Source organism: Ursus americanus, chromosome 10 (genome assembly GCF_024610735.1).
Source record: "Ursus americanus isolate L20-20 chromosome 10, mUrsAme1.1.p, whole genome shotgun sequence".
Lineage (NCBI taxonomy): Eukaryota > Metazoa > Chordata > Mammalia > Carnivora > Ursidae > Ursus > Ursus americanus.
The window spans coordinates 59,801,476-59,827,224 of record NC_142136.1 but is presented as its reverse complement, the minus strand read 5'-3'; the positions used below and the strand labels follow the sequence as shown (position 1 = coordinate 59,827,224).

The window sequence follows — 25,749 nt, the reverse complement described above, 5'->3', positions numbered from 1 at the left end:
TATGTGAACAAACTGGACAACTTAGATAAAATTAATAAATTCTTAGAAACACGTAAGTTCCGAAATCTGAATCAGGAAGAAAGAGAATATGTGAACAGAGTGATTACCAGCAATGATATTGAATCAGTAATAAAAAACCCCAACAAACTAAAGTCCAGGACCAGATGGCTTCACCAGCAAATTCTACCAAATATTGAAAGAAGAGTATATGCCTATTCTTCTCCAACTATTCCAAAAATAACAAGAGGAAGGAAATTTATTCTATGAAACCAATATTTTTTATAATAATTTATTATATTATGTTAGTCACCATACAGTACATCCCTAGTGTTTGATGTAAAGTTCCATGATTCATTACTTGCGTATAACACCCAGTGCATCATGCAACCAATATTATCCTGATACCAAAACCAGATAAACGCACTACAAAAAGAATCACAGGCCAATATCTCAATGAACATAGTTGCAAAAATCCTGAACAAAATATTAGGAAACCAGGGGCGCCTGGGTGGCACAGCGGTTAAGCGTCTGCCTTCGGCTCAGGGCGTGATCCCGGCGTTGTGGGATCGAGCCCCACATCAGGCTCCTCTGCTATGAGCCTGCTTCTTCCTCTCCCACTCCCCCTGCTTGTGTTCCCTCTCTCACTGGCTGTCTCTATCTCTGTCGAATAAATAAATAAAATCTTAAAACAAAAATATTAGGAAACCAAATCCAACAATACATTAAAGAAATCATTCACCATGAGCAAGTGAGATTTATACTTGGCATGCAATTGTGGATCAATATTCACAAATCAGTTAATGTGATACCTGACATCAATAAAAGATAAAAATCGTATCATTTCAACAGATGGAAAAAAAAGCATTTGCCAAGTTACAACAACCATACATGATAAAAACTCTCAACAAAGTAGGTTTAGAGGGTACGTCTCAATATAATAAAGGCCATATATGAAAAACTCAGAGATAACATCATACTCAATGGTGAAAAACTAAGAGATTTCCCCCTAAGAGCAGGAACAAGACAAGGATGTCTACTTATCCCTCTTACTCAACATAGTACTGGAAGTCCTGTCCACAGTAGACAAGAAATAAAAGGCATCCAAATTGGTAAGGAAGAAGTAAAAGTCTATTTTCAGATGATTTTATATATATATATATATATATATATATATATATATATATACACACACACACACATACATATATATACATACACATATACATACATATACATATATACATATACACATATATACACATATACATATATATACACATACATATATATACACATACATATATATACACATACATACATATACATATATATACATATACATATATATATATATATCCCTAAACACTCCACCAAAAAACTACTAGAACTGGTAAATTCAATAAGGTTGCAGGATACAATATCAATATACAGAAATCCATTGCATTTCTATACACTAATAATGAAGTAGAAGAGAAATTAAGAAAATAGTCCCATTTACAATTGTACTAAAAATCATACAATACCTTGCAATAAATTTAACCAAGGAGATGAAAAATCTGTACTATGAAAACTATAAAACACTGATGAAAGAAACTGAAGATGACACAAATGGAAAGATATTCCATACTCATGGATTAGAAGAACAACTATTGTTAAAATATCTGTATTACCCAAAGATTTAATGTAATCCCTGTCAACATATGAACACCATTTTTCATACAACTAGAAAAATCAGTGCTAAAATTTGTGTGGAACCATGGAAGACCTCCAAATAGCCCAGCCTAAGCAATCTTGAGAAAGAACAACAAGACTAGAGGGTTGCAATTCCAGATCCACACTTATAGGGTCAATTAATCTAGGATGAAGGAAACAAGATTATGTAGTAGTGTAGCATAAAGAACTCAGAAACAGTCCCAAACTTCTCTTAAAACTTGGTACATGACTGAGAAGAGATTATAAATCAATGGGGAAAAAATGAGCATGTGATAGATGGTGTTAGGACAATTGCATATCCATATGGAAAAAAACCCCTCCCTCCTCAAATCCCAACTAAAAACCTAAATGTAAAAAGTAAAGCTTTAATATTTTATATTAAAATACCCCAGCATGTAGGCAAAAAGCACAAACCACACACACATGGAAAGACTGATAAATTTCACTCCATTCAAAACTATAAATACTTCTATATGACAAAATAGATCAAGTTAAAAGACAACACGTAGGAGGAGACAGTTGTAATACAAACTACTAACAGACACAACAGCATCCATTTTTTATGGCTGAGTAATATTCCATCATGTGTGTATATATACACACACCCCACATCTCCTTCATCCATTCATCTATTGGTGGACATTTGGGTTGCTTCTATAACTTGGCTATTTTAAATAACACTGCAATAAACATAGGCATGCATAGATCACAGATTAGTGTTTTCTTTTTGACTGGGATAGACCGGTGATGGGTATTAAGGAGGGCACGTATTGCATGGTGCACTGGGTGTTATACGCAAATAATGAATCATGGATCATTACATCAAAAACTAAGGATGTACTATATGGTGACTAACATAACATAATAAAAACACAAATTAGTGTTTTCATTTTAACATTCTTAACATTTTTAACATTCTTTTTTTTTTTTTAACAGATAACTCATTTTTGGTTTGTTAGTCAAAAACCTGATAAAGATAACATTGAACACAGAAAGTATTTTTTAATAATATTTTTTATTATATGTTAGTCACCATACAGTACATCCCTGGTTTCTGATGTAAAGTTCCATGATTCATTAGTTGCGTATAACACCCAGTGCACCATGCAATACGTGCCCTCCTTACTACCCATCACCAGCCTATCCCATTCCCCCACCCCCCTCCCCTCTGAAGCCCTCAGTTTGTTTCTTAACATCCTTTAGCATTTCTTTTAACATTGCATGTCAACTATACTAAAAAATCAACATCCAGTTTATTTAAAGTAGTCCCGTAAATCAACAATAAAATATTTTGACTGTCATGATGCTACTGGTAATGTGCAGGCACCAACCAGCAAGTGGAGAGCAAAACCAATATGAATGAAAACTTGAAAAAAGAGGCTACTCTGGGGCACACCAGCTGAATACCAGCCTGCCAAACGACCCTAAGGGAAAGTCAATGCAAGACATGGGGACACAGGATAATTGAAGTCCTTCCTCAGAAAAAATTTAAAAATGAAATTTGAAATGAAGGTTAACCTTCAAGCAGGGAATTAGCTTTAATTACAAGAAAACTGAAGTTAATTGCTTGGATTATAATATTTTAGGTTGAGCCCTGTGAAATGACCATATTTGTAAATAAAAGATAGTCCAAAACTGGCAATTCCTACGGTCCCACTTTTTTTTTTAATTTTTTTATTACATTACGTTAGTCACCATACAGTACATCCCTGGTTTCTGATGCAAGATTCGATGATTCGTTCGTTGAGTATAACACCCAGTGCACCATGCAATACATGCCCTCCTTACTACCCATCACCAGCCTATCCCATTCCCCCACTTCTATAGGCTTCATTTATGCATGGTATTGCAAATTGCACATCCAGAATATTTCAACCTATAGGGCTAAAGGCAGAACCTACCTACTAATTCATGGGCTTAAAACTAGTTTTCAGGTAAGACTAAAACTTGATTCTACTCAATTATATAAAGCAGTTTTAAAGTATTGTGTTTTCCTGGAATGCAATAAAAAACTGTTTTATAGCCCAAAAATGTAATTCTTGGTCAAAAATGGTGAAATATGCTTAGATGATTATTAAAAGCCTAAAGCTGAATGAGAGAAAATCTAACTCAATTTAAATTTTTTTCATTTTACCTCACAAAAATCAACTTCTTTGTATCTCTACACTACAAAAATTCCACTATAATTATTGGGTTTTGCAATAGCATCACTGTTGGCTCCTTAACTTTTAAAAGGTTCTCACAAAGTTTAACAATAGTCTTAAATAGAAGTCCTCTGACAGTTTCTAAAATTAAATATTTTTATTTTCATAGATATTTTGGCAAATCAAAAATGAAGAAACTCAAGTAGTCAATAAACAAGAAAAAAATATGCTCAACCTTCCTTAGTTTTGTTATTCCTATTTACTTTCCTTTTTTTTAGTCTTTACCTTCCACCCTCCCTCCGTCCTCTTTCCTTTCCTTCCTTCAGGCTTGAAGTTAACATCCAAAAAAATTTATTTATTTGAGAGAGAGAGAGAGCGCGAGCGAGTGAGCGCGTGCAGGGTGGGGGGCAGGGGAAGAGACAAACTTAAGCCGACTGTGCGCTGAGCGCAGAGCCTGGTGAGGAACTTGATCTCACGACCCCGAGATCACCCCCTGAGCTGAAACCAGGAGTCAGATGCTTAACCACTGCGCCACCTAGGCGCACCCACCCCACTCACATTTTAACAACTATTAATACTAACAGCAGTATGTATCTTGTTCTTGCACTTTAATGTATTAATATTTATTTAGAAAAAGAAATTAAATAGGTTTACCTTTGCCTCCCTTGCAGTGTATCGCTACGATGTTTTCGTCATCTTGAGCCATCCACTTATCTACTTCCTTGGTGAATGCCACCATCTCACTGATTTCAAATGTAAAATTTTTAGTTGAATTAGACTGGGATAGGCTGGTGATGGGTAGTAAGGAGGGCACGTATTGCATGGTGCACTGGGTGTTATATGCAAATAATGAATCATGGAACTTTACATAAAAAACTAAGGATGTACTGTATGGAGACTAACATAACATAATAAATAATTATTATAAAAAATTTTTAGTTGAATTAAAATTCATCCTAAAAATCAAGCCCAGTATATTTAGCTTTCTTTTGACAGCCACCTTGGCATAAAACTTACCTTAGAGTGGGGACATTGTGATCATCAATCATGATCCGCTGGACTCTGCAATGGAAGTACTTAGGATCATAAGCTCCTTCACCTAAAATAAATGATACATAGGTCATATATCTATGCCTAATAAACACAGTAAATGACAGAGTTATGAAGAAGTTATACTTTATTATAAATTCCTTATCCACCTTTAAAAGGAGCTTTCTGAGTGGCTCTTGCTGTTTTAATAGCATTAAGGGTCTGAAAAACAGAGATAGTAGTGGTTTGTCCATCTTGAGTAACCTAAACCCAACTTCTTTGGGTTTAACAGGCCTTACTTTTAATTTTCTAGCAGTCTACTCATCATATTATCATAGGGCAGACAGACACCGCAGAGCAGAAGTAAATGTGGCCAACCAGAAGGCTTGCCCCCTGAAAATGTCTGCTTAATATACAGGAAGAGGAAAAGACGAGACAGAGTAGTAAGTGGGGATATAATCTCTTATCTATAGGGTTTTGCTGTTTGAGCATATTTTCTCTTGTTTATTGACTACTTGGATTTTTTTCATTTGGGTTTTGCTCTCCTCACACCCCACTCCTAGTGAATTAGAAAATGTATTTGTTGAATTGTCTGTCTTCAAAACATAAGCCGGCAGGAAAAACAGAAGTATTTTCCTAAACCTAATACCACTAGAGAAGATTCTATCCAAAATGGCTCTGCCTCAACTTAAGCCTCCTCCCTCCCTCACAGGGCATTTATACTATGGAGATTTTTTTTTCCTACAAAATAGAACCAGTGCAAGATGGAGATTTTTAAACTCGCTTCCCATCACCCACCAAATACTTATGATTAAATGAAATGGAAGGACTGAATCATCTTCTTATATGCAGTGATCTGTTTTCTACCAGTAGTAACAAACTATCTGGCCATGTACATACTGCATAGATTGTAGACTTGATAGTGGTCTTGATGTTTGGTATCTAGGAACCGCACAACTTCCTAGAAAAAATAGACACATATCTTACATAAATCCACAGGGCACCAATATAAGCCATTCCTTAGGAGTAAGCCAAAATGGTCCTTACCTTTTATTTACTTGTCCCTCACTCGGCACCTTTTAGGGGAGATTTAGGGAAGAGAAGAGTATGTACATTCCAAGTCCTATCGCATCCACTGATGGTTTTCAAATAGCCCACAATGTTGTGCTTGGCTACTCTGATTAACCTCTACTATAAATACACATTGTTACCAGAGACAGGTAACTAGCCTAAAGTAAATTTGTGAAAATTATGATTTCACAATATATGATTCTTATCTAGATTTTCTGAATAGACAGATTTTTGTTTATATTTTTAAATTTTTTAAAAAAGATTTATTTACTTTAGAAAACGAGAGAGAGCCAGAGTAGGGGGAAGGGGAGAGGGAGAGAGATTCTTCGGCAGACTCCCTGCTGAGCATGGAGCCTGATGCAGGGCTCCATCTCACAACCCTGAGATCATGACCTGAGCCAAAATCAAGGATCAGAGGCTCAACCAACGGAGCCACCCAGGCACCCCAATAAATAGTTTTTTAAGATAATAATCTGGATATTACAGTCTACCTATGCACTATTTAAATGAATAAATAGTGCAAAAATGTGTAGTATGATTGTGTGTCTATATATGCATGATAGAAAAAGATAAGCACATGATATTACATTTTAAGTGGCAATATGGAGACTCTTTTCGATCTTTGCATTTTTAAAATGAATACATATGTGTGTATGTGCATATACATATATATACACACATATGCATATATGCATAACTTTTCAAAGAAAGTGATCTAAAATAGTTACTATCACCATACTAATACAACATTTCCAACAAATGTATCCATTTGAGACACACACACACACACACGTGCATGTGTCTCTGTACAACAAAATGACTGTAAAAAAGCTAAAAAATTGATGAGTATAGTACCCTGAGCAGTGTTTACTACCTTCATATTGAGAAAAAGAAAAGATATCCAAATAATCGATTGGTTAAATTGTCAGGAGGAAACAGTAAGTCAAAAAGATAAACACTCTGAGTCTGCATAATGCTGGAATGGGAGGATAAATAGACTCATATACATCAAGATTTCATGAGCTCCTTTACACTAAAATAAAATCCAGATGGATTGAGGAATCAGATATAAAAAACCCACAAATACCTCTAAGAAGTTAGTGAACATTAATCAATTCTTTGGATAAAGAAAAAGTGTTGAATCAATGGAAGATCAACAGATTTAGGTTTGACTTCATAAAAATCTGAAATTTCCATTTAAAAAATGCCACAGTACAACGAATAACAGGAGAGAATAATCAGTAAAATTGAGTGAATGGGGACTATGGCTAGTATTATCTATAAACTAGTTATAATAGTATAAACTAGTAACTCATAACAATTTAAATAGTACTCCCTCAACCTATAGATAAATGGGCCTCACCAACACAGAAGTCTAAGCGACAATAAAATACCATTTTCACCCATGAAATTAGCCCTTTCCTTTTCAAACGAGAAAATCCAACACTCTCCAAGATAGCATGAAAATAAAACTTTTGATTTATTGTTAACATAGTCCCTTGGATTTGACAATATATACTGAGAACCCTAAAAATACTCATACTCCATAACCAGGTAATTTTATTCCTAGGAATCTATCCAGAAAAGGCTTTATGCTTTTGAGCCTTTGTGCCTCTGATGCTGCATTATTAATATTGATGACACCTAAATATCCAAAATTCAAGGTTGATTATAACACTAATGAAATATCACACAACCATTAGAATACTGTCCTGCCCTTCATTCTCTCAATAAGTAAACATTTCACAGTGGTTAATATATGTGCAGCCTTCTTTAGTATACCCACACCTAAGGATAGTCAGTATTTGCTTTTTTATGAAAAAAATATATCTGGATGTTTAAGTTCCAGGGATTTAAAAAATCACCTATTTCTCTATATGTCTAGAAAAATGATTTCAAGGATTTGAATTTTCTCCAAGAGTCCATCCTTGACTCAATACAAAGGTAACTTACTTCTGTGCTTTCTGATCCAAATAGCCTACCTGAAGACTACAAACACCTCTTAAACTAGCTGAATACAGACAAAAAGCATCTAAAAGAAAGTTCGGCTCTGCCAAGAAACTACATTTTTGGGGACCAGATGGACAGTTTTTGTCCACAATCAGAATAAAGAATATGCAATTGTACGAAGGTCAAAAACCAAAAGATGACTAAGAAGATTTTTAGGACTGTAGGTAATGTAGAAATCCTTTTCCCCAATAGCCTTAAATTTACAATTCCTGAAACTCTTTCTTGGAATGTGAAAGTTAAAAATGCTGTCCGCTCTTTGAAAGCCTTTTCACAACAACCTCCAACTTCGTCCTAAATATGTCAACCCCTTCTGTGTGTTCACAAAATATTAACTAAACAGAATAGTTTACACCAGAAGCAATTGTCCATCTTAGCACATTCCTTGATTTGGAGATGAACTTACATTCTCTTTGCTTGCATGTGGTGGCAGCACTGGCCACACTTGCTGACACTTCCACCATGGTGCTTGCTTCCTCATTCCCACAAATGTCCCATCTTCCTACTTCGAGGCAACACTTGACATTTATATTAGCAAATTTACCGCATATGAAATCCTACTGTTTGCTCTACACATTACTATCCATTGTTGTTCAAAATCTAATCCTGCAAACTTATTTCCTCTTAAGAGTGATGGGGAACCACATGACCACTTAGCATTCTCTCAGGAATTAATCATGCCCATGTCTGTATCTTGCACACTTCAGCCAAATGTAATTTAAATTAGTTTGTAGATGGCTTTCATCTTAAAAACAACAAAGGCATACTCTGTGCAGGATATGTTGTTATCATTGAAAATGCAAGCACCAACACAGCTCCATTGCCTAATTCTCAGTCTGCCCAGGTAGCTGAACTAATAGCTCAGACATGAGCCTACACTCTGGCAAAAGATGAAGGTAAATATTTATATGGATAGTAGATATGATTTTGGGGGTGGTTTATGATTCATGAATTTTATGAAAACTGATGATTTATCACTTCTTCTATATGTTTATTAAAAATGGTAAAAAGATCATGGCTTAGTAGAACTTTGTCAATATCCCAAGGAGATAAGTGTTAAGAACTGAAACAAAACAGAGTCCACAGTCTCTGGTGACTAATATATCAACATATTAAAAAAAAAAAAAAGAACTGAAACAAAACAAAACACCTTAATGGTCTAGAGAACACTCTAGAAGCCAAGAGTAGTATCTTTGCTTTGACTTGCATGCTAAATGAAGTTTGTGGCTTTTTAACACCCTAGCCAATATTAAGTGTTGCTAAATTTATATTTATCACCACCAAATCTACAAAGAAAAATGATTCAACTTAGACAAGTTGTAATTAACTCACATTTCTCAGCTCAGCCTACTGAAAAGTAATATTGGCAAAGGATGCTCTATTCCTAGAGATGGATTCTGGCAATTTGATGATGGCTGTCCTGAAGTGCCATCATCCATCCAATGGACCCTGGCCAAATTACTCCATGACTATTCCTATTATGGAATGAATAAAATAGTTTCCACATTAAATAGAGGCGTGGAAAATTTTTCAAAATTGGTCAAGGGAGAAGTAGAGTCATGTCTTATAATTAACATAACCTAGATAAGATATGGTTCACTCTTTCCTCAAGACCTTTTTGAACACTTACAAATTGATTTTGACTGCCCATCTCAAGATGATGAATATGTACTCGTAATTTTTTTACATGTATAGAAAAGTTTCCCTGCCTTAGAATAAGGTAGAATGATTTCATGAATGATCCAAATACTTTATCTTTCCCTATTGGGTTCTATCACATGAACTGATTTGGTCAACGGAATGACATAAAGCAGGCAATTGCAAAAACCCTTGTAAGATTCCACTCTAGCTCTTGCCTTTTGCCGTCACATAAGAACACACCCAGGCTAGCCTAATAGAGGATGAAAACACGTGGAGCAGATAGGACTTACCCCAGATACCCCAGCTAAGGTCATTATAGAGCAGCTGATAAGGAAAACTGAGATTCCATTCCACAGTGGTGATGTAGGAAGACCCTGAACTCACCTCCTCCATGGCCACACCAAATCTACAAATATTAATAGAATAGTTCCTCCTGAAGAACTGAGGGATGACTGAACAGCTTCTGCATAACAAAAGATAAAGAAACTACATAGAGAACAGCAAGAGAGAGGCAGACACAGGAATGAAGGGAACCCCTACCTCTGACATGGTGAACTACAACGGGGAGGGATAGTACTGAGGGTCTAGGAAGAGATTCGTCTGCCTTGGGGCAAGAAAATAAGCCATGGTTTAAAAAGGCAACTATGATATAAAAAAAAAATCTAGCCCTAGAACTCCACCAAATGGTGGGGAAGCTCCTAGAAAGCTCTCCAGATTGGACAGGCTCTTGAGTGTCACAGTTTCTGCTCCCCCTCCACCTAGATAGTGTGACTAGGAGCAGGGTCTAGGCACCCAAGCTGGTATAGTGCCCCAGTGAGCCCTGGGCCCCTAGTCCACATGAGTCCCAACCATCCCACCAAAGTGGCCCCAATATGCCACACACTGGGACACTCCTGGTAGGCACCCACTACACCTCCAGCCATTGTATCAAAGTCACATTCATGCAAAGCACCCTGAAACACAGCAGGCCCACACGACATTGGCTTCAGATGGCTTGCTAGGGCACCTACAGCAGAGAGTGCACTGGGACCTCCTGGTTCACACCTGCTTTGGCTCCAGCTAACTTGCCAAGGCACCCTTTGCAGTAAGCACCTTGGGACACCCTGGCCTACACCCACCTCAGCTTCAGTACTTCTGCCAGGGCACCCACTGTATGAACCTGAGGCACCCTCGCTGGCACCCGCTTCAACAGCTGTCCTGCTGGGGTGCCACTTGTGTGGAGTGCACCAGGACCTCCCAAACTTGTGCTCCACTGCAGCTCCAGCCACCCTACCAGGGCACTATCTGGATGGAGAGCCATGGGACACACTGGCTTTCACCCACTTCAGCTATTCTGTAGGAGCTTCTCAGTATGCAGAGCTCTGGGACCCTCTGCTTACCCCCACTTTAGCTTTAGCTGTCCTACCAGAGTAATATCTATGTGGACAGCCCCAGGAATGACCTGACCCAGATGCACTTCAGCTGTGGCCATCCCACCAGGGCGGTCCCTGCATGGAGCCCCCAAGGACCCACAGATCCCACAAGCCACAATTCTAGCCAGCCCCTCAAAGTTACCAGGCACAAACAGTGTACACAGGCGATGATCATACACAAGACCATTCCCTCAAGTTTAGGATAAGTAGCTGTTCTAATTCATAGTAACAAATACAGAAAATCAAGCAAACTGGGGACACAGAGGAATATGCATCAAAGAACAAGACAAAACCTCAGAAAAAGACTAAATGAAACAGAGAAGCAATATACCTGGTAAAGAGTTTAAAGTTATGATCATAAAGATGCTCATTGGACTAGAGATAAAAGTGGAAGACCTCAGGAATAACTTCAACAAAGAGATGGAAAAGAAAAAACAAAACAAATCAGAGTTGAAGAATGTAATAACTGAAATGAAAAATTAACTAGATGGCACCAACAGGTTAGCAAATGCAGAACCGATCAGTGATCTAGAAGACAGAGAAATGGAAAGCACCCAAGCTGAACAGCAAGAAGAAAAAAGGATTTTTAAAAACAAGTTTGGTTAAGGAATCTCTTGGACAACATTAAGCAAGTGAACATTTGCATTAAGGAGAAGAGAAAGGAATAGAAAGGAGTAGAAAACATATTTGAAGAAATAATAGCTGAAAATTTCCCTAAGCTGGGGAGGGAAGTAACATCCAGGTTCAGGAAGCACAGACACTTCCAAGCAAGATGAACCCAAGGAGGGCCACACCATTACACAGAATAATTAAAGTGTCAAATGTTAAAGAGAATTTTAAAGGCAGCCAGAGAGAAGCAAAAAGTTACAGACAAGGGAAACCCCATAAGGCTATTAGCTGATTTTTCAGCAGAAACTTTCCAGCCCAGAAGAGAGTGGCAAGATATATTCAAAGTGCTGAAAGTATGAGAGACTATGGACTCTGAGAAACAAACTGAGGGCTTCAGAGGGGAGGGGGTGGGGAAATGGGATAGGCTGGTGATGGGTAGTAAGGAGGGCATGTATTGCATGGTGTACTGGGTGTTATATGCAACTAATGAATCATCGAACTTTACATTAAAAAAATTAAATTAAAAAAAATAAAAATAAAAATGACAAAAAAAAAGTGCTGAAAGGAAAAAACCTGCAACTCTACCCAGCAAGGTTTTTATTTAGAATTGAAGGAGAGATAGAGTTTCCTAGGCAACAAAAGCTAAAGGAGTTCATCACCACTAAACCAGCCTTACAAGAAATGTTAAAGGGACTTCTTAAAGTGGAAGAGAAAAGGCCTTAATTAGAAGAAAATTATAAACATACATAAAACATGGAGGAAGATTAAAAAAGTTCTTTTAGAATGTGTTCGAATTTAAATGACCATCAACTTAATATAGACTGATGTATACTTAAAATGTCATATATAAACCTCATGGTAAACACAAACCCAAAACTTATAATAGATACACAGAAGAGAAAGAAAGCCAAGCATAAGACTACAGAAAGTTATAATCACAAGGAAAAAGAACAAGGGAAGAAATAATGAAGAAGAACCACAAAAACAACCAGAAAACAATCATACATACTGAAAACAATAACTTAAATGTAAGTGTTCTAAATGCTCCAATCAAAAGGCACAGGGTGGCCAAATTGATAAAAAAACAAAACCCATCTATATGTTGCCCGCAAGACACTCACTTCAGATATAAGGATACACTTAGACTGAAAGTGAATGGATGGAAAAGATATTTCATGCAAAAGGAAGTGGGGGGGGGGCGAACCCAAGATAACAATATTTATATCACACAAAGTAGACCTTAAAGACTTACAAGAGAAAGAGAAGGGCATTGCATAATGATAAAGGAGTCAATTGAACAAGATGATATAACAATTGTAAATATCTATGCACCCAACAATGGAGCACCTAAATACTCAAAGCATATATTCATAGCCATAAAGGAAGAAAGAGTAATACAATAACAATAGGGGACTTTAACACTTACATTAACAGATAGATCATACAGGCAGATGCAGAAAAAGATGTGACAAAATTCAACATCCATTCATGATAAAACTCTCCAAAAATCGGTTTAGAAAGAACATACCTCAACAAGGTCATATATGACAAACTCACAGCTAACCTCATACTCAATGGTAAAAAACTCATAACTTTCCCTCTAAGATCAGAAACAAGACAAGGATGTTCACTCTCATCACTTTTATTCAACATATTACTGGAAGCTCTAACTCCAGCAATCAGACAAGAAAAAAAAAAAGGCATCCAGGTTGGTAAAGAAGAAGTTACTGTCACTATTTGCAGATTATGTGATTCTATACAGAGAAAACCCTAAAACCCCAATCAAAAAACTATTAGAATATACAAATTCAGGGGCACCTGGGTGGCACAGCGGTTAAGCGTCTGCCTTCGGCTCAGGGCGTGATCCCGGCGTTGTGGGATCAAGCCCCACATCAGGCTCCTCCGCTGTGAGCCTGCTTCTTCCTCTCCCACTCCCCCTGCTTGTGTTCCCTCTCTCGCTGGCTGTCTCTCTCTCTCTGTCGAATAAATAAATAAAATCTTTAAAAAAAAAAAAAAGAATATACAAATTCAGTTAAGTTTCAGGATGCAAAAATATACAGAAATCAACTGTTTTTTGTAAACTAATAATGAAGTAGCAGAAAGAGAAAACAATTCTATTTATAATTTCATCAAAAAGAATAAAATACCTAGAAATAAACTTACAGGAGGTGAAAGATCTGTGCTCTGCAACCTATAAAATGCTGATGAAAGAAATTAAAGACAAACCAGATTACAAGACACACTACAAAGCTGTAGTCATCAAAATAGTATGGTACTGGCACAAAAATAGACACATAGAACAGATTAGAGAGCTCAGAAATAAACTCATAGGGAAAATTAATCTAGGACAAAGCAGGCAAGACTATACCCTGGGGAAAAGACAGTCTCTTTAGTACTGAGAAAACTAGACAGCTACAGGCAAAAAAATGAAATGACCAGTTTCTTACACCATACACAAAAATAAACACATTGGATTAAAGACTTAAATGTGAGACCTGAAACTATAAAACTTCTTGAAGAAAACATAGGCGGTAAGCTGTGTGACATCAGCAATAGCAACATCTTTCTAGATATGTGTCCTCAGGCAAGGGAAACAAAAGTAAATATAAATTATTGGGACTATTCCAAAATAAGAAGTTTTTGTATGGTGAAGGAAACCACCAACAAAACCAAAAAGCCACCTTGTGAATGGAAGAAGATATTTGCAAATGGTATATCTGATAAGGGGTTAATACTCAAAATATATAAAGAACTTATACAACTCAAAACCCAAAAAAATGATTCAACTAAAAATGGGCAAAAACCTCAATAGACATATTTTTCAAAGGAGACTTACAGATGGCTAACACATGAAAAGATGAAGAAGAACTGCAGATCAAAACCACAATGAGCTATCATTTCACACCTGTCAGGACGGCTAAAATCAAAGGCAAGAAATAAGTGTTGGTGAGGATGTGGAGAAAAAGAAACCCTTGTGCCCTGGTGGTAGGAATGTAAATTGGTGCAGCCACTGTGGAAAACACTAGAGAGGTCCCTCAAAAAAATTAAAAACAGAATTACCATATGATCCAGTAACTTCACTACTGGGTTACCTAAAGAAAACGGAAATATTCATTCACAAAGGTATCTGTACCTCTATGTTTATTGCAGCATTATTTACAATAGCCAAGATATGGAAACAACCCAAGTGTCCATCAGCAGATGAATGGCTAAAGAAGGGGTGGTATACACACACACACACACACACACACACACACACACACACACACACACAAAGAATGGTATTGAGCCATAAAAAAGAATGAGATCCTGCCATTTGCAACACCATGGATGAACCTAAAGGGTATTATGCTTAGTGAAGTAAGTCAGACTGAGAAAGACAAATACCATATGATTTTACTCATGCTTTGAATCTAAAAACAAAATGAACAAAAAGCAGAGCCAGACCCATAAATACACAGAACTGATCTTTACCAAAGGAGAGAGTGATGCAGGGACAGACAAAATACATGAAGGGGAATGGGAGACACAGGCTTCCATTTATGGACTGAGTTAGTCACAGGGATAAAAGGTACAGCATAGGGAATATAGTCAATGGTATTATACTAGGGTTTTATGGTGACAGAAGGTAACTACATTAGTGTTGATCACAGTATGACATGTAGATCTGTCAAATCACTATGTTGTATATCTGAAACTAAAGTAACATTGTGTGTCAACTACACTTCAGTAAAAAAAGGAACAATGAAGGTTAATATCTCCCATCAACATATACAAGAAGTTGTAAATAAAATATTAGAAAATAGAAAGTAGTAATATATAAATAACACATTAAGACCAAAGGGCATTTATTTCAGGGATAAAAAAGTTTGGCTTCGCATTTGAAAATAACAGAAAAACCTTTGATTATCTTCATACATGCAGAAAAAGTATCTGATAAATTCACCAACTCATGATTCAACTCCTACTAAACTAGAAATAAAAGTTTCTTAATCTGGTAAAGAAAAGCTACAAAAAGCTTCTAGAAAACATCATTCTAATAGTGGAATTTCTAATTCTTTCCATCTAAGTTTGGGAACAAGCAAAGAGTGTCCATTCTTACTACTATTCAACTTTACAGTGGAGATCCTAGACAATTCAATAAAGAAAAAAAATAAAAAGCATACAAAGTTAAGAAAGTAGTAACTTTACATGATTATATACATAAAAAGCCCAAGGAATATACAACTTAATAAAATGAATGCATGAATTTTTTGTGATCATTTATTCATTCCAGTGTTTTATTTTTTTTAAATTCCAGTGTCGTTAATGTAGTGTTATTTTCAGGTGTACAAAATAGTGATTCAACATTTCCATATATTAATCAGTGCTCATCAAGATAAGAGTACTCTTAATCTTCACCTATTTCACCCCTCGCCCCCCACTTACCTCCCCTCCGGTAACAACTTGTGTATTCTCTGTAATTAAGATTCTGGTTTTTTTACTTTTTTTCCTTTGTTCATTTGTTTTGTTCCTTAAATTCTACATGAGTAAAATCATATGGTAATTGTCTTTCTCTGACTGGCTTATTTTGCTTCACATTATACTCTCTAGATCCATTCATGTTGCAAATGTCAAGATTTCATTTTTTTATGGTTGAATAATATTCCTTTGAATATATATATGACATCTTTTTTATCCATCTACTGATGGATGCTTGAATTGCTTCCATAGTTTGGCCATTGTAAATAGTCCTGCTAATAAACATAAAGGGTGCATATATCATTTTGAATTAGTGTCTTTGTTTTCTTTGGGTAAATACCCAGTAGTGTGATTCCTGGATCACAGAATATGTCTATTGTTTAATTTTTTGAGGAACTACCACACTGTTTTCCACAGTGGTTGCACTGAGTTTGCATTCCCACTAGCAGTGCGCAAGTGTTCCTTTTTGCTACATCCTCACCAACACCTGTTGTATCTTGTGTTATTGATTTTAGCCATTCCGACAGGTGTGAGGTGATACCTTATTGTTTTTGATTTGCATCTCCCTAATAAGTGATGTTGAGCATCTCCTCGTGTGTCTGTTGAATGTATGAATTTATGAAGTGTATTGGATATATATTCAAAAATCAATTATATTCCCATATATCAGCAGCCAATAGGAAAATAAAAATTTAAAATACCATTAAAATAATATCAAAGATACTTCTGGGGAAGATGGCAGATTAGGAGGACCTTAAGCTCATCTCCTTGTACAGATAAAATAAGCAATGCATCAGCGTAAATAACCCAAAAAAATGACATGGAGACTGGCAGAACAAACTCCACAATTAAATGTACAGAAGAGGCCACATCAAAGAGGGTAGTAAGGACAGAAACATGGTCTGGAGCTACAGAGACCTTTACAACTGTCTGCAGGAGGGAGGGGTGCTGCAGTCATGGAGAGGAGACAGAAACAAACCCTCACATCAGGGAGCCCATATAAGGAAGATGAATCCCGATAACACTTGGCTTTGAAAACCAGAGGGGCCGAATTTTGAGTTCTTACAACCAGTGAGACTTAAAACCTGGAATTTCAAAAATCAGCAGGTTCAGCTTTAGGAGAATCAACAGGATGAGAGGAATCTGGGTCCCTGCCCTGAAAGAGATAGCAAAAGACACAGTCCTGCTGAGATACAGCATAGGAGCAGCAGTTGTAAAATGTCCGGGGTATATGGTAGAAAACTCTATTTGTTTATTCATCTCAGAGCATGTCCCAGCAGGACAGAGATTGCTGGGAGACTCCTCCAGGAACAAAGGAGCTGACAGTTGTCATTTCCCGGCCCCCTCCCCCCATCATAAACAAATGGCCACCTGCACTACCAACACACCTCTGATACTTACTACCTAACTTGCTAACACCACTGTCCCCTCAGAACCCCAGGCACACTGTGGATCTGTCCCTCCAATAAGCTCTTTGTCAGAGTCCATCCAGATTGGTGCCACAAGCCTGGCAGTATTCAAACAACAGGGGCCAGCATCACTCCAAAGTAACTCCTACCCTGGGGAGAGGGAAAGAAAACCATAGACAAGAGTCAAACAGCAGACATAGCAGTGGGCTGGAGGCAGAGAGCTGGTCTGATTGCTGACCTGGCCCTCCAATGAAAGTATTTCAGGAAACAGACAACCAAAGCACCCTACAGTTTGGTGTCACTGCATCTCTGGCAAACGCCTGGTCTGACTTAACTCAAGCCCAAGGTAGCCCCAGACTGGTAACCAATACCACAGAGAACAAACACTGTCCACAACAGGCAAAGAGAGCCACTGCAGATGACTGGACTGAAGGAAAAAAGTGGCCAAGACACATCAGTGGGGAGCATACAACACACACAGGAGACACCCCTGAAGTACCAAGTTCTGGTGAACAGGGGACACTAAACTGCAGGGCCCTAAAGAACCTCTTCTTCATAAGACCATTATTTTCAAGAGCAGGACACATAGCTGACTTTCTTAACATACAGAAACAGAGTAGGACAAAATGAGGAGACAGAGGAATATGTCCCAAATGAAAGAACAGGACAAAAATCACAGCAAAAAACCTAAGCAAAATGGAGAAAAGTAATATGCCCAATACAGAATTTAAAGTAATGGTCATAAAGATACTCAGTAAACTCAAGAAAAGAGTGGAGGACATCAGTGAGACTCTTAAAGAGGTAAAATAAAACCATCAGAGATGAAGAACACAATAAATGGAATTAAAAATACACTAGATGGAAAAAATAGTAGGCTAGAGGAAGGAGAAGAAGAAATCAGTGACCTGGAGAACATAGTAATGTAAAGTAATCAAGCTGAGCAGGTAAGAGAAAAAAAATTATGCAAAATGAGAATAAACTTAGGGAACTCAGTGATTCCATCAAGCTTAACAACATTCACATTACAGGGATCCCAGAAGGAGAAGAGAGGGGAAAGGGGGTAGAAAACTTATTTGAAGAAATTATAGCTGAAAACTTCTCAAATCTGCGGAGGAAACAGAGATCCAAGATCCAGGAGGCACAGAGATTCCCCCAACAAAATCAACCCAAGGAGGTCCACACCAAGACACATAGTAATTAAAATGGCAAAAAGCAGTGAATAAGAGAGAATTTTAAAAGTAGCAAGAGAAAAGAAAACAGTTATATATAAGGGAAACCCCATTACGTTATGAGTTGACTTTTTAGCAGAAACTTTGCAGATCACAAGAGAATAGCATGATATATTCAAAGTGCTGGAAGGAAAAAAATCTGCAGCCAAGAATACTCTATCCAGCAAGGCTACCCAGCAAGGAGAGAGAGAGTTTCCAAGACAAACAAAAGTTAAAGAAATTCATGACCACTGAATGAACCCTACAGAAAAATGCAAAAGGGGACTCTTGTAGAAGGAAAGACCATAAGCAAGAGTAAGAAAAGTAGGAAGCACAAAAGCAGCTACAGTAAGTACATCTATAAAAATCAGTGGGGATACTCAGAAAATAAAAGTAAATTATGACACCATATACCTAAAATGTGGGAAGGAGTAAAGAATGCATTCAAACTTAAGTGACCACCAACTCAATATGGTCTGTTATATGCAGATGTTATATATAAACCTAATGGTAACCACAAATCAAAAACTGGCAATAGATATGCAAAGAATAAAGAGAAAGGAATCCAAATATATCACTAAAGAAAGCCAACTAATTGTGAGAGAAGAGAGCATGGGAAGAAAGGAACAGAGAACTACAAAAACAACCATGAAACAAGTAACAAAATAACAAATACATATCCATTGATAATTACTTTGAATGTAAATGGACTAAATGCTCCAATCAAAAGATATAAGGTGATGGAATGGAAAAAAAAAAAAAACCCAAGACCCATCCAGATGCTGCCTACAAGAGACTCTGCAAACCTAAAGATACATGCACATTGAAAGTGAAGGGATGGAGAATGCTTGCAAATGGATGTGAAAAGAAAGCTGGGGTAGCAATACTTATGTCAAACAAAATCGAGTTTAAAACAAAGGATGTAACAAGAGACAAAGAAGGACACTGTAGTCATAAATGGAACAATCCAACAAGAAGATATAACAAATGTAAATATTTATGCACCCAACATGGGAGCACCCAAGTACATAAAGCTGCTAATAACAAACACAAGGGAAGTAACTGATAGTAATACAATAGTAGTAGGGGACATTAATGCCTCACTTACATCACTGGACAGGTCATCCAAACAGAAAATCATCAAGGAAACAATGGTTTTGAATAACACATGGGACCATATGAAATTAACAGATACATTCAGAACCTGAATTCCATCCTGAAACATCAAAATACACATTCTTTTCAAGTGCACATGGAACATTCTGCAGAACAGAGAGCAAATTAGGCCACAAAACAAGTCTCAATAAATTCACAAAGATCCAAGTCATACACCATGCGTCTTTTCTGACAACAGTATGAAAGTAGAAATCAACAAGAAATCTTGAAAGATCACAAATACATGGAGGTTAAATAACATGCTACTAAACAATGAAATGGGTCAGTCAAGAAATCAAAGAGGAAATCAAAAGATACATGGAGTCAAATGAAACACAATAGTCCAAAACCTTTGGGATGCTGCAAAAGCTATTCAAAGAGGGAAGGTTATAGCAATACAGGCCCACCTCAAGTAGCAAATTCTCAAATATACTACCTTTATACCTAACGGAGCTAGAAAAAGGAGATCAAACAAATAAAGGAAATAAAGATCATACTCAATGGTGAAAGACTGGGAGACTGTAACTATGAAGGAAGAGACTCCTGAGGAACATAATCAGATGGATGAACCGCATCTGTCTCAAGCTGAGAAAAATTTACATTCTGAAGACAGTGAAAATACAGGCCTTGGAAGAAGCAATTCTAATTGCCGGGAAACAAAAGAATGAGTAGAATCCAGTACCAGTAGAACTGGGGACATTCTGAGAATCATCTAAAGAAAAAGATGACAATGCTACAGAAGTTTGAGATGCAATATTTACATCCAGTTCTACTTTTACACTGCATGAGATTTTAATGTAATAAAGTGGACAAAATTAGTTCTACAAGATAAGCAGACTGTAAAATCAAGTACTTTATGGGATAAATCCTAAAAGAGTTGTTCATACAGAACTATGAATTATCAGCTGTTCTGGGTCTTGCTTTGTACTGATTTTTTTGGGGGGGCGGTTGGGGGCCCTGGTTAAATTAGTTTGTGTATAGTTTTTTTTTAATTTAGAATTAGAGTTTTTATTTTATTTTTAAAAAAGATTTTACTTATTTGAGAGAGGGAGGGGGAGAGAAAGAGTGAGCGAGCATGCACATGCATGAGTGGTGGGAGGGACAGAGGGAGAAGGAGAGAATCCCCAAGCCAATTCCTCAATGAGCCCAGAGTTTGACCCAGGGCTGAATCCCAGGACCCTGAGATCATGACCTGAGCCAAAACCAAGAGTAAGACACAACCGAGTCACCTAGGCGCCCCTAGAATTAGTTTTTAAATGAAAGTAACAATTACAATTTTTAAACCTTTGGAGAGTATCACATTTGGTTTATAGATATGCAAGAAAGCTTTTTGTCTTGTCTTTTGTTGACAGCTCTGGCAGTTTTCATATTTTGGTCAAAGCTTCAACATTTTACCATACAAATTATATGGTTTTGTGTTAGTTCCATATTACTTATAAATATATATTACCTATATTTATCTCTTACAAACAGGAAAATATAAAATTTGCCCCCTTAGAATAATATATGTCTACATGTAATATAGTATATACCATATAATATATATAATATAGCATGAAATACAATACATATTATATAAAATATATAACACATAACATGTTATCTGATTCTATAGACACTATTATATGTAATATACAACTCATATATAATTATGTATAAATTATAGAATTCATAATTTATATATAATTACATGATGTATAAACTAAAAATATACACTTACATAAACTATATACTATATATTAAACAAATTTGATTATAGGTACATATTAATATATACATGTATATTTATATGTTATATATATATAACCATATATATGTTATATATAACCATATATATATATAACATAAATATACATGTATTATTCTAAGGGGAAAAGGTCATATTTTTCTGTTTCTATAAAAGATGAATTTATATTGTATACGTCTATAAGTGAAATGTATATTTACATATAATATACAACATACTAAATGTATTACATATATAAATTATGGAGTTATAGTCAATTATATATCCTGTATTGTGTAGAATAATATATATGTAAATACATATATTATTTATAAGGGGAAAATGTTATATTTTTGTGTTTCTAAGAAATGAGTATATACATAAATATATATGCAATATGTATTTATAAATAGAAAATATACTATATATAATTTATATGTAATTATAATTGTTTATTATATAAAATTATATACTATGCAATATATATAATATATATTTAAACATGTACTATTCTAGGGGAAATATTCTAATTTAGTAATATCAATTATTATATAATATTTATAACTTATTTAATATGTAATATAAATTATAGTATATATATTATATATAATATATATTGTATATAATTGTATACGTATTATTCCAAGGGGGGAAATGTTTAATTTTTCTGTTTGTATGAGAGATGAATACAGTGGATACTTTTTTTCAATTGGTAATGATTGAGTTCATCTCTCTCAAGGCAGTTTCTTTCTGAGTATGTATATTCCTTGACTTATGATGGGGTTAGGTCCCAACAAACCCATTTTAGGTTGAAAATAATAAAAGTCAAAAATGCATTTAATACACCTAACTACCCAACATCATAGTTTAGCCTAGCCTGCCTTAATTGTGCTCAAAACTTACATTAGCCTACAGTTGGACAAAATCATCAAATATGAAGCCTATTTTGTAATAAAGTGCTGAACGTCTCATGTATTGAATAGTGTACTGAATGGGAAGAACAAGAGTGGCTGTACAGACACACAGTGGTCGTCAGGGTATCAACTGTTTGCCCTCACGATCACGTGGTTGACTGGAAGCTGCCACTGATGAGAATATAACACCACCGATCACTAGCCTAGGAAAAGATCAAAATTCAAACTTCAAAGTATGAGCTCTACTGAATGCTTATCACTTTCACACTGTTGTAAAGTTGAGCATTTTTTTAATTTTTATTTTTTATTTAAATTCAAGTTAGTTAACATGTAGTGTATGATCGGTTTCAAGAGAATCTAGTGATTCATCACTTATATATAACACCCGGTGCTTATCCTAACAAGTGCCCTCTTTAATGCCCATCATCCATTTAGCCCATCCCCCACCCCACATACCCTCCAGTTTGTTCTTTTAACTATAGAGTCGCTTATGGTTTACCTCTGTTTTTATTTTTCCTTTCCTTCCATGTTTATCTTCTTTATCCATTCATCAGTCAATGGGCAATAGCCAAATCATGGAAAGAGCCCAAAAGCCAAAACTTTTAAATTGGAGACTGTAATTCAAAATCTGGTCCTGAAATCTTGGAAACTAACCTTAAATACCAGGTTAAGCACAGTCCAAGAGATCTGTTCAAACTAAAATTCTTGTACTTTTGTGGTGCTTGAGAAAAAGCCTTCATGATTTATGAGAAAATGTGTTTTACCTGGGAAATTATGTTCGAACATTAGCTTACTATTTTGTAGAATGAATACTTATTAAGTGGACATGAGACCATCTCAGAAGAACCAGGCAGGTTTACCAGTTGTCTTCTTGCTTTTCTGAATATTTATGAATATTACACATTTTTAATATATTCTCGAGTATGCAGTGGTCACCAGAATGAAATATACCATTGTACTGGAAGAATTAATATATCACTTTAGTGATATACTTGAACTAAATGACTTAAAGTTTAGGGGTGCACAGAAACCACAATAATTGGTGCAACATTTTGAAGTGCATTAAATATTTTTTAACGTGATTCTTCAACAGCCAGTGTTCTTTTTTTAGTTATCAACACAAAGCATAATGACTACTCAAAATGCACTATCTTAAATTCACATATTTAAAAGTCATGCAAGTTGTACAAGTTCCCTGTCAAAATGACTGGCTGCCAAAGTTATACCTGTTTCTTCAGCTGTATCTTTTGATTTTTTAAAAATTTCTGTGAAGTAGATGTTATAGAATGTAACACCTTTGCTGTCTTTGCGAAGTGGTGCACAATTTATGATTCCTGTATGTAAACTGAATGCTTGGGATTTTTTTTTTAAATAAAGATTTTATTTACTTGAGAGAGAGAGAGTGCGCGCGTGCAAGCATGAGCAGGGGTAGAAGCAGACTCCCCACTGAACAGGGAGCCCAACACAGGGCTCGATCCCAGGACACTGAGATCATGACTTGAACTGATGGCAGCTGCTTAAACAACTGAACCACCCAGGTGCCACTAAATGCTTGGGCTTTTATTACAGGATTTTAGATAGCAGTAATAGTAAAGTCATAACAAATAAGTATAAGTAATATGTAAATGTTGTAAGAACTATACAATATTGGATGAATCTCAGATTTGGGGCATAAAACGCCAGTCAAAAAAGATGTATTATATGATTTCACTTATGTGAAATTCAAGAAAAAGTAAAACTAATCTGTGGTAAAACAGATATTAGAATAATAATTACATCCAGCGTATTGGGATATTGACTGAAAAAGAGCAAGAAATGTTCTATATATTGACAGGGGTGTTGGTTACATGCATATATACCTATATATAATTTCATCAAGATCCACTTAAGATTAGTGCAATTTATAGTATTATGCCTCAACAAAAGTATAATTATATATGCATATTTATATGTAGACTTATAGACATATACATAATATTGATATAATATAAATTGCACTAATACACAACCACACATATATGCAACTTTTTTCCTCTCCATTTGTTATTATTACTACTATTATTATTATGTTAGTCACCATACAGTACATCCTTAGCTTTTGATGTAGTGTTCCATGATTCATTGTTTGAGTATAACACCCAGTGCTCCATGATAAGCCAACTTCTTAAACAATGGTTTTTAACTGGAATTTCATATTAAATATTATTTTGTGTTTGAATTATTAATTCTGGTAAAAAAAAATCTAGATTTAGCCAGCTGGATTAGTTTAGATGATCCGAGTTTTGCTGGCAACATCCAAAGCATCATAGTCAGGAGCCAGTGAAACATAGGCCTTCTTCTATCAGGCCTGATTAGGGTGTTGACCTTGGCCACATCAATGTCATAGAGCTTCTTCACAGCCTGTTTGATCGGATACTTGTTGGCTTTGACATCCACAGTGAACACAAGTGTGTTATTGTTTTCTATTTTCTTCATGGCTGACTCAATAATCAGGGGGAATTGATGGATGATGGCATAGTGGTCAAGATTGTTTCTCCTGGGGGCGTTGTTTTGAGGACATCCGGGCTGCCTTCAGAGATACAGTGCCTTGGGCCGTCGAAATGTAGGTGACCTGTGGATTTTTTTTTTTTTTTTTTTTTGGTGACTGTGGATGCCTTTCAGCATCACTTTCTTGGTCTTCAAAGCCTTTGCCTTGGCTTCAGCTTTGGGAGGGGCAGGGGCCTCCTTCTTTGTCTTTGTTGTCATCTTCATGAAAGGGTGAAATAATTTAATCAACAGAATCTAAAGCAGTATGCCTCCACTATAACTTAGGACCTCAACTTAGTAACATATTTTATTTAAAGAATTCCCATCCTTCTCTCCTATGATAAGACTACAAAAATGGCCACAATTTGTTGCAATTCCTGCCATCAAGAGATGCAGTTTGTTCTACTCCTTGAATCTGGACTGAATTGTAATTTGCTTTGTACCAAGAATAAGGTAGAAGCCACATTATACTAGTTTTGAACCTGGGCCGTTAGGGGCTCTGTATTCTTTTGCTTGCTGTTTGTGGGATCTTTGGCACTGCCACCATGTGAACAAGCCTGAACTAGTCTGTTGGAGCATGAGACATCACATGGAGCCATCCAGCCATGCCATTTATTTTTTTAAATTTTTTAAAAAAGATTTTATTTAGAGCACGTCCATGTGAGTGAGCAGGAGGAGGGGCAAAGGAAGAGGGAGAAAAACCTCAAGCAGACTTTGTACTGAG

At 36.1% G+C, this 25,749-nt stretch overlaps 1 protein-coding gene and 1 pseudogene across 1 annotated transcript in view; both read right to left on the bottom strand.

Moving 5' to 3' along the window:
• Positions 1-25,749, bottom strand: part of LOC123791797 (phosphatidylinositol 3,4,5-trisphosphate 3-phosphatase TPTE2-like) — a 119,946-nt gene that overhangs the window by 63,242 nt on the left and 30,955 nt on the right. The window contains exons 8-10 of the mRNA XM_087864913.1: positions 5,787-5,847; positions 4,875-4,956; positions 4,512-4,600 (exon numbers count right to left, since the gene is read on the bottom strand). Coding sequence (XP_087721039.1) covers positions 4,512-4,600; positions 4,875-4,956; positions 5,787-5,847 — 232 coding nt within the window. The remainder of the gene's footprint in view (positions 1-4,511; positions 4,601-4,874; positions 4,957-5,786; positions 5,848-25,749) is intronic.
• LOC123791889 (large ribosomal subunit protein uL23 pseudogene) lies at positions 24,766-25,250 on the bottom strand (annotated as a pseudogene).